The sequence below is a fragment of the Cajanus cajan genome, chromosome 7 (genome assembly GCF_000230855.2).
Source record: "Cajanus cajan strain Asha chromosome 7, NIPB_CcT2T_4, whole genome shotgun sequence".
Lineage (NCBI taxonomy): Eukaryota > Viridiplantae > Streptophyta > Magnoliopsida > Fabales > Fabaceae > Cajanus > Cajanus cajan.
Window position 1 is genome coordinate 6,360,269 of NC_138523.1, and position 10,691 is coordinate 6,370,959.

Consider the following 10,691-nt stretch of genomic DNA (forward strand, 5'->3'; position numbering starts at 1 on the left):
TGAGCCTGAAGAGGCTTGTGAAAAGAATACTTGGGATTGAACCTGGAGAGGCTTATAGAAAGAATACTTGGGATTAAGCCTAGAGAGGATTGTGAAAGAATACTTGTATCTTGTACAAGATAGTGGAACTCAATCTAGTTGGATTGAGAACTAGATGTAGTCTTTGGATTTGAGACGAACCAATATAAAAATACTTGTGCATCTTCATATATTGCTTTCCACTACTTTATCTGATCACTTTCCAACGTTTTGTCTAATTACTACTTCACTGCTAAAGCGCGAGTTTTTGAAATATACTATTCAACTCCCCTTTTAGTGTGTATCTTTTCTCCAACATACTTGTAACTTTATTAAATCTCTTGCAAAAAAGATGAAATTATCTATTTTCTCTTTGAAAGAATCCTTTAATCCTTTGTGGATAATTTCAAGAAGGGGTTCAAGAATCATCATCATCCAACTAGAGAGAAAGGCTAAGCTACTTTAACTTATTATCAGATCTCTTTTATATCTTACAACTTGTAGACCTAATATAATGTTTGTTGTATGCTTTTGTTCAAGATTTCAAGTTAATCCTAAAAAATCTCGTATGAATGCTATTAAAACAATTTTAAAATACTTAAAGAGGAATTATTGATGTAACATTGTAGTTTTCAAAAGGTGTACATTTAAGTCTAATTGGATATTCTGATTTTGATTATGCAAAACGTGGGATAGATAAAAAGAATAATAGTGATACTTGTCATCTTGTAAAGAGTGCTTTAATTTCATGACATTATAAAAAAACAAGTTTGTATTGCTTTAAATACACTTGAGACTCAATATATGATTGTTGAAAGTTGTTGTGCTCCACTTCTAAAAATGAAACGTTCCATTTTATTATAAGTTATTTTGTTGTATTTTAATCTTTATAAATACATAAACCTTATTTATTGATTCTTAGGACATCTCCAATGGAAGCAACTCATTTGAGTTGCTTCATGCATTGAAAAATGAAAAAAGTGATTTCGAGTGTGTCGTCTCAGTATTAAGCAACTCAAATACAAATTTACTTCAATGGTAAAAAAATTTAAGAAATTCAACTTTTAAAATTTTTTTTCTAATCATTTATGAACCAATTTTAAATTTTCATTAAAAAGGATAATTGCACTGCAATAAAAGAAAATAAATTACGAGAAAAAATACACAATAAGTAAATATTAAAAATAAAATAAAGCAATAGTAAATACATAGATATTATACGAAATGAATTTTCATCATTATTATTTCTAAAACGTTTCCAAATATGTTCAATAAGATCTGCTTGAAATCTGGTAAGGAACGGTTGTTTGAGGAAACAACTCTCTCTTCTTCAAGCAACTTATGTTGCCACGTCAGAGTCTTCCAATGATAAGAAATCGGGACTTGAGTCTCCCATTGAAGTTGCTCTTATAACAATAGGCGAGAGAAACTTAAAAAAATAAAAAATAAAATAAAACATTATTATTCATAGAGATCGAGTATAGACAAGGAAAATTTGTGAAATTATAGAATTGAAGAATAATTAAACCTTAATAAATAAACGTTCCAAAATGTTAAATAAAAATTATGATTTAATAAAAAACAAAAACAATGCAAAAGCTCCCTAGGCGAGCTTCCACTCTGCAGTGAACGGTGCAACAACTAAACGGTGGCCGCGTCGTGGTCGTACGGATGCAAAGCTCTCTGCCTCCCTGGGAGTTCCGAGAACCGAATGTCAACTCACAAATTCCAAATCCCTCTTCTTAATCGAGAATCAAACGACACGTCGTAATGGATCCCCCACCCCAATTCCCTCCTCCGCAAAACCCCAACGTGTTCCTAGACCCCACTTCCGATTCAATCCCAAATCTTCTCCAAAACCCTAACCACTACCTCTCCTTCTCCGTCCCCAAGAAGCGCCGCCGCGGCCGCTCCCAGCGCAATCCCTCGTCGTTTCGCCTCCCTCTCCCCCTCCCCTCCGACCACCCTCCCTCCTCCTCTTCCCGCGCCCCCGCCTCCGACGAAATCATCGTAATCAACAAGGAGCCCAAAACCGAAGCCCTAATCGCCCTCACCGCGGGTTTTCCGGCGGACTCCCTCACGGAGGAGGAGATCGACGCCGCCGTGCTCCCGGTCATCGGCGGCATCGAGCAGGTCAACTACACTCTCATTCGGAACCACATAATCGCCAAGTGGCGCGAGAATGTTTCCAATTGGGTGAGTAAGAAAGCATTCCTCGATTACATACCGCAGCATTACCACGCGCTTTTGGATTCCGCTTATAATTACCTTGTCTCGCATGGTTACATAAATTTCGGAGTCGCTTCTCCTGTCAAGGAGAAGATTCCGGCGGAGCCCAGCAAGCCCGCCGTGATTGTCATCGGCGCTGGGCTTGCCGGGCTGGCTGCGGCCCGGCAGCTCATGCGGTTTGGGTTCCGGGTGACGGTGTTGGAAGGGCGGAAGCGCGCCGGTGGCCGGGTTTACACGAAGAAGATGGAGGGAGGGAATAGGTTGTGTGCTGCTGCGGATTTGGGAGGGAGTGTGTTGACGGGTACATTGGGGAATCCCCTTGGGATTGTGGCTAGGCAGTTGGGTGAGTTGCTTCATAAGGTGAGGGATAAGTGTCCACTTTATTGCGTGGATGGGAGGCCGGTTGATCCGGATATGGATGTGAAGGTGGAGTCCGCGTTTAATCGCTTGCTTGACAAGGCAAGTAGGCTTAGGCAGTTGATGGGGGAGGTTTCGGTGGATGTGTCGCTCGGGGCGGCGCTGGAGACGTTTCGGCAAGTGTTTAAGGATGGTGTGAGTGATGAGGAGATGAACTTGTTCAATTGGCATCTTGCAAATTTGGAGTACGCGAATGCTGGGTTGTTGTCGCATCTTTCGCTTGCGTTTTGGGACCAGGATGATCCGTATGATATGGGGGGAGATCATTGCTTTTTGCCTGGGGGCAATGGGAAGCTGGTTCAGGCTTTGGCTGAGAATGTGCCGATTTTGTATGAGAAAACTGTGCATACGATTAGGTATAGTGGGGATGGTGTGCAGGTGATTGCAGGGAGTCAGGCTTTTGAGGGTGATATGGCGTTGTGCACTGTTCCATTAGGTGTGTTGAAAAAAGGGTCTATCAAGTTTATACCAGAGTTGCCTCAGAGGAAACTTGATGGAATAAAGAGATTGGGTTTTGGTCTGCTGAATAAGGTTGCGATGCTTTTCCCTCATGTGTTTTGGGAGATGGATCTTGACACGTTTGGGCATCTTAATGATGATTCAAGTCGTCGTGGGGAGTTTTTTTTGTTTTACAGTTATGCAACAGTTGCCGGTGGTCCCCTGTTGATTGCTTTAGTAGCAGGGGAAGCTGCACATAAGTTTGAGAGCATGCCCCCTACAGATGCAGTCACACGGGTTCTTCAAATTCTTAAGGGTACTTTTTCATATGAAAGCTAATTACTTAGTATATATGGATACTATTTTATTTAGGAAATGTTCATGAAGCAAAATACTTTATCTGTCTGCAGGTATCTATGAACCAAAAGGAATTGTTGTTCCTGAACCTATCCAAACTGTCTGTACTAGATGGGGTAGTGATCCCTTCTGCTTTGGTTCTTACTCTAATGTTGCAGTCGGCGCATCTGGTGATGATTATGATATTTTAGCAGAAAGTGTGGGAGATGGTAGACTCTTCTTTGCTGGGGAAGCAACCACTAGGCGCTATCCGGCTACTATGCATGGGGCTTTCCTAAGTGGTCTAAGAGAAGCTGCAAATATGGCCCACCATGCTAATATTCGAACACTGAAGATGAAAGTTGATAAGGCCCCTTCAAATGCTCATTCTTGTGCTTCCCTTCTTGCAGATTTATTTAGAGAACCTGATATAGAATTTGGGAGCTTTTCTGTCATTTTTGCTCGGAAGAATACAGACCCCAAGTCACCAGCAATCTTGAGGGTAACATTTAGCGAGCCTAGAAAGAAATGTCATGAAGTTGCAAAACAAGACCAACAACACTCAAACAAATTACTTTTTCAGCAGCTTCAATCACATTTTAATCAACAACAGCAGCTTCATGTTTACACTTTGCTATCAAGACAACAGGTTCTTGACCTAAGAGAGGTAAGAGGCGGTGATGAAATGAGATTGAATTACCTTTGTGAAAAGCTAGGAGTGAAACTGGTCGGAAGAAAAGGATTGGGAATGAATGCTGATTCTGTCATTGATTCCATTAAAGCTGAGAGGGGCAATCGTAAGCCCGTTTCAACCTCTTTGGCTCTTAAACCAGGTGAGTGATATACATTATGAAATGTTGTTTTATTCATTCCTATATAAAAATCTTTTGAAAACAGAAAATAAATTGAAAACAATGTCATTTTTGTAATTATTTGTATAAAATGAAAATGGAAAATGTTTTCACAAACCAAACAAGCTGTTAACTTTTCTTTGCTTCTCATTTTATCTATTCTTTGTGTATGCATAGTTGTCAGAGCAATTTAAATAATGTTTTCTTGATTTATGAAAGGGGTGTCATCAAAGCTGAAGGCAGGCATTATGAAACGCAAGTTAATTAGGTTTGAGCTGAATTTCTTTATATATATAATCTCATAATGTCAATTATCATTACTTTATTTGATATGAGATAATAACTGTATTATATTGATCAACTCAGAAGGGCAAAAGTGGTGAGGAAAAGCAATGGTTCCATTAATGTGGGGAGTGCCATCAAAGTATCAGAAGAGGTTAAGATAACAGATCATGTGCTTCCTGATGTACCTGTTTCAGGTAATTATTTTATAAGGAAAAAATAATTTTATACTCAATATTCCCCTCTCAAAATGCACATTCTTTGGAGTTGCATTATTTGTATTATAATTTGTTTCAAGTTTTTTCATTATATATAACTAATTTCCCATAGTTGCCTTTGTTATGTAATACTATTTGTTTTTTTAGCTGAAGTAATATAATGCTCATGTTTAGAACTTGGACTTTCAGTTTGGCATTTAAGATGAGAGATTGATTCTGATTTTCGTTAAGTTTGTAGATACTGTATTTTCTACAATTGTTGGATTTATATATATGGTCAGAAATTGAACCTGAATTTCAAGAATCCTGAATTGTTGTTATTTTATTGTTTTAATTTTTTTTTTCCAAAGCTATGCTCTCATAAAATATTACAAGACTTTCCTTATATGTCAGGGTAAAGGCCTTGTGTCATCAAGCAGAATACGTCTTTTGCTATTTACTCTGCTGGTTTGCTATATCATTAAGAGATTAAACTAAAATGAAGTTGGATGGGCAGGTTACCCTTGTGTGTGCCTCTCTCCCTCTTGCCATACAAATGGAAAAATGAGAGTAATGGTATCTTGCTACTTGCTAGAAACATGGGTAGTAGGTACTAGGGCCTTTTCCATTCTATTAAGGGCACTGTATGGATGAATTTGCATATTATGTTCTTAAAGCTGATTCAACTCGTAATATCTCTCCAGCCAGCTGTTTTCCATACTATTTTCCTCCTTACCTGTTCTTAAATTACTTCTCATATTACTATGGGTGTGTATGGTGATTTTAAAAAAATTATTTATTTTTTGATACAAAAAAAAATCAGCTTTTAATTTTATATAGTAAATTATTAAAAGGGTATGTAGTTATTTTTTATATTAATTTAAATGTTTGTTTTTTCATACTTATTCATCAATTTTTTTGTTCCATTATAAATTAAATACATGTGAATAATAATAGTGTGAGAGACACAAAATAATAAATATAGAGAAATTACTAACAACAAGTGTTATAAATACAACAATTAAGAAAAATAGAGTGTGAAAAATAAAATAAAGAAATATGAAGAGAAGTTAAAAGTTAAATATAAATATATCTCATTATTAATGACTTGAAATTAAACAATTCACTGATAAAAAAAAATTCAAGAATTATACGGTTTTAATTTCATAGTAGTGGAGCTTTTGGTAGAGTTATGTGTAAATTGGGAATTACAATATCTAGTGAAAAATAAGCTGTCGAAATAAAAGCAAACAATTCAAAATTCTTGATTGTGTAAAACAGCTTTTTTCTTTAACAAAAAAGCTTTTTCTAGATTTAAGTAATATTCCCAAACATACAACTTAAATTGAAAACAGCTTTTATTACATAAAAACAACTGAAATTTTGGGAAAAAAATCTTTCCCAAACAATCAAACTTAAAAGTCTTTATGTTAGCTGATTGAATTGAATATGTATAGTTGTGTAGCTTTTATCTTTCTTGTTAGTGTTGTTATGAGATTTTATGCATACGTTATGAGAGTTTGGTCAAATTTATTTCATAGAATATATTTCTAGTTTTGTTATCTTTAGATTTGTTTTAAGTTATTATTATTCATTGTATTTAGCAGTTTTTTTTTTGTATTATTTAATATATATTTTAAATTCATTTTCCATGCTTCTTGCCACATGGTGGATTTTGGCTTTTTGCCATGGACCTATTTATGCAATTAATAACGTTGGCATGCATTAATATTCTGTAGTACTTTGTTTTGTCCAGTTATGTAGTTTGTCTGTATGAAATACTAACTTCCTAAATATTTCTAGGGAGCGATCAAAATGATTTGTCAAATCCATAAATGGATGGCCATGCTTCACTCAGGAGGTGAGACGTGCCTAAGAACTCTGATTCCTGATAGTTTTTTCTTGGGTTATTTTTGTTTGTCTGTATGATATGTATAAGAAATAGCCAACATTCTTCTATCTATTCAATTCAACGAGAATTTCAAATGTATCATTTTACTTTTTAATAGAATAGCTTCTCATATACATAAAAATGAATAGCTTTTTATATTAAATTGCAGAAAGACTAAGATGCCATTCAACTTGTTATCACGGAGTCTTTTCTTGGATCATCAGGTGTTAGTTCTTGGACCCTTTGAAGATTATCTGCTATATCTCCTTTATCGACTCTCGCATTGGTATGGTTGCCTTGTAACCTAGAAGTCACAAGTTCTAATGCCAGAAACGACATCTCCACTTGCAACAGCAAGGTTGTGTACATCTACTCCTCATAATACTTAGTGTGAGTCTCATGCACTAGAGTAATTCGTAAGAAATAGGTTTGAAAGTTGTAGTAAATATATTTATAAATGAATAGATCACCTTCTTGCAACTAAATCCAAGATCTTGATGACAAGGTTAAAGGACATTGACTCTTACATGACACAATGGTATATCATTCTCCTTGACATCCTTTGACAATAAAGGCACCAGCTGTTCACCGAAGTTTTATATATTAACCTTGTGGTATTTGTCTTTGGTGAGTATAGTATCATTTGTTTATAGTGTTTGTGTCTGTTTGGATAAACTTCTCCAAAAGCACTTCTAGGATAAATAAAAGAAGAGAAATTGAAATAAATTTTTTCATAAAACTAAAACTAGTTTATGCATGAATTAAAAATAAGATTTTGGAGAATTTAATAGGATAGAGCTTCCACAAATTAACATATGTATAAACTAATTTTAGCTTATAGAGAAGTTTAATATATTTTTCCTTCTTATTTCTCTATATTAGAAGTGTTGTTGGAGAAATTTACCAAAACAGACTCCAGTTGGATCATCCACACTGCATTTGTTCAATAAATTGAAGATGGTCTCTTGCAAATATCTCAAGTGCTGGTGGCTCTATGATTCAGGATAGTGGAATGTATTATCTCTTCTAAATTGACACCGAACGGAATGTTGACCTTGCCTTGGTCTTTACCTAATATTTCTGGAATAGTTGAATATATTGCCACCCTAGAGATGAATTTGTGAATGGCAGCATTGTGATTGGTCTCGTTATGCTAATGTCTCCAGCAAATTAAGACTAGCCATTCTCGTTTGGTTCAAAGCCACCTTTTAAGGCAGCCAATGTGGGAAAAATGTAGTTTTTATGATTTTGTGTACTCGTGTTTGTATGACTTGTGAGGAAATGTAACCGTAAGCTGTACTATAGCTTTGTATATGCTCTGTAAGTCGTGTTTCCTTAAAAACTTATTAGAGCTGCACGAATGATTTTTTGTTATTTTTTTTCAAGATAAACATAAATGTTGTGTCATTTATAGTGTGTTTGGATGAAAAATTTAAATGGAGTAATTCATTTATTTGAAGAATTTCAAATTTTTTTAGATGAAATACTTTGTTTAGATTGAGAATTTCAAATTCTAAAAAAAAAAAAAAAGTAAGAATTTGAAATTCTTCATATTTTTTTTCTTATTTCACTTATATATTTTATTTTATCTTTTATCTCTTTATGTTTTTAATGATTGAATATTCAAAAATACTTTTAAAATTATTAAATATTATTTAATATTAATTTTTAAAATTATTAAATATTTAAAAATTAACTAATATTTATTTTATCATGATAAAATTAAATTATCATATTCAAACTAATAGTTTAAAATTTAAGAAATTTGAATTGACTTATCTAAACAAAATATTTTAAGAATGATAAAAATTAAAATTAAAATATTTAAATATCAGAAATTTTAAATTCCTTGAATTTGTAAATTTTTTTACCAAACATACCATTAGGTTACTTGTTGGGATGGGAATTGAGTTTGGATCTAATGGATATCTAAATAAAAGGCCAAACATTTTGCACCGCATTTTATTTCTAACCACACCCCTCTGTATTCGGAAACGGAATGTAAAAAGCTATTTCGGGAACTAATTTTTAAAATATAACAGAGGGGTTGATAGAAAATTAAATAAATAAATTTATGAGAAAGTAATCTCCTGAAGGAAAAAAGATACCCATATTGGAGAGGAAAATTACCTGCTTAGTTAGGCCAGTTTTATAAGAACGGATTGGTCATTGATTCGGATGAGGCAGTGAGTTAGTGAATTACTAGTTAAATTATTGGGTTACTGATTGAATTGAATTGTCTGATGTGAATCGACTTATTGAAGGTGTTAAATATGCACCGAAAAATTCATATATAATTTATACTTTGCGCACAATTATCAAATAAATTGCTCTGGCAAAATTTTATGGGATGGGCTAGAGTATGAGTATCTTGTCTAATTCATTGCACACTTTCAAGTTGTTTAATATAATAAATTTAAAATAAAAATGCCACACAAATCATTATACATGGCCGTATTATTTTATATACTACACAATTGTTCTAGTTAACAATTATTAGTTCAGCTATTATATTATAAAAATTGTTATTTAAGCTTCAAAATTCACTAAATAGTAAATAGACTTCCAGTTACGGGATCTAACCCCTAAAAAAATGTAAGAAATTATGGGTATTTTAACCAGTTCAAGGAAAAATATGGGGGTAACTCTCCTGACAAAACTTGGAAAAATTTGAGTAAAAGATCCTGATTTAGGATAAATTCACTACGAAGTGGGATCTTTTTGGCATCTACAGCAGCCTTTTGAAATTGGTTTATCGGTAAAAATATATGTATTTGAAGTACTTCCTAAAAAAGAGACCCCCATCCTAGCAACCCTACAATTTGTGCCAATGTATGCATATTTTTTTAACATATATCGAACAATGTAAGTATCAGATTTGTTTGTCTATAAATTAATAATTTCATAAATTTGTTGTGTTTAAATTCAGGTCTAATTGTATTTTTATTCTTTAAATTATCAAATGGATAATTTTAACCCATCTAATTTTAATTGCTCAAATTAAGTCCTCGTACTTTTAAACTTAATGAAATTCAATTCAACCCTTGATTTATCTTTAAATTACTCATGGTATTAGGTGAATAAGCTTTTGTTTTAATGTCTTGAAAACTAAAAACAAAAACAATTGGGGTTTTAAAATGAAACAAATGCCTCAAAATAAAAGGATAAAAGAATTAATGCAATCATGTTTTCAAAGTTAAAATGTATCGTTCAGTTCTCAAAACCTTCCGAGAAAAAGAAATAGCTTTTTGGTAAAACAAGAATAAAGGAGAAGAAAAATCGCAGGTGACTCTGTAAATAAGAAAACACTCTTGCATGAAAGATAAAGGCAAGGAAGCATCTTACTATTATTGGCTCCAATTATTTGTGTTCACAACAAAGGATGAATCAAATAAGGTCTTGATAAACTCATTTTTCAACTTATTGGAAGGATCAAATAAAGACTAAAGATTTTGACCTTGGTGATCCACAATTTTTGAGGGGAGAAAATATTTAAACAACTATAGATTTCGATAACAAATTTTAACTTTGTATATTATATATACATTAGCAAGTTACTTTGTTTACATTTTTGTGGCTTTGTTTATTTTGAAGGCTAACAATGTTTGATAAGGTTAGAATAAGAACATACCATGGGGAATTTTTGTGCATCATCCAACAACTAAATATTTAAGGGGCTAGTATAATGTAGACAAAGTTGAATGGCATGTAGATGAAATGTCTTCCATTGATATATCAAAGTATATCAACAATTTATGTTACCAAGAATTTAGATATATTTGGTGCAAACACCCTGAATTTGACTTAAAATAAATGTTTGAAGTCGCTTAATAATGATGCAGAGGTCACTTAGTTTCTAAAAAGGATGTAAAAAATTATGATTATGTAGATAATTTTGTGGAACACTTAATGGATGTTCCTATAATTAGTGAAGGCCAAACTAATTTCCCAAATCATGAAGTTCAAGTTATAGATGTTAATGTTGTTTGAGGGGGGAATGTAAAAGAGATGGAGGGAGTTGATGTAGAAAAG

At 33.5% G+C, this 10,691-nt stretch overlaps 1 protein-coding gene across 7 annotated transcripts; it reads left to right on the forward strand.

Annotated features, from left to right (window-relative positions):
• The first annotated feature begins 1,585 nt into the window (after window positions 1-1,585).
• FLD (protein FLOWERING locus D-like protein) lies at window positions 1,586-8,066 on the forward strand. Of its 7 annotated transcripts, none has more exons than XR_003805520.2 (7): window positions 1,586-3,418; window positions 3,513-4,271; window positions 4,509-4,557; window positions 4,656-4,768; window positions 6,572-6,629; window positions 6,829-7,286; window positions 7,542-8,066. XR_003805520.2 is itself a non-coding variant. In XM_020377969.3 (6 exons), the coding sequence occupies exons 1-5, from the start codon at window positions 1,789-1,791 to the stop codon at window positions 6,601-6,603; spliced, it is 2,583 nt and encodes an 860-aa protein (XP_020233558.2). In that variant the 5' UTR covers window positions 1,586-1,788; the 3' UTR covers window positions 6,604-6,629; window positions 6,829-8,066. The 7 variants fall into 7 exon arrangements, 2 of the variants coding, with proteins under 2 accessions (XP_020233558.2, XP_020233559.2); XR_003805521.2 differs by having other exon boundaries at window positions 7,663-8,066; XR_014428109.1 differs by having other exon boundaries at window positions 6,829-7,049.
• Window positions 8,067-10,691: the final 2,625 nt, after the last annotated feature.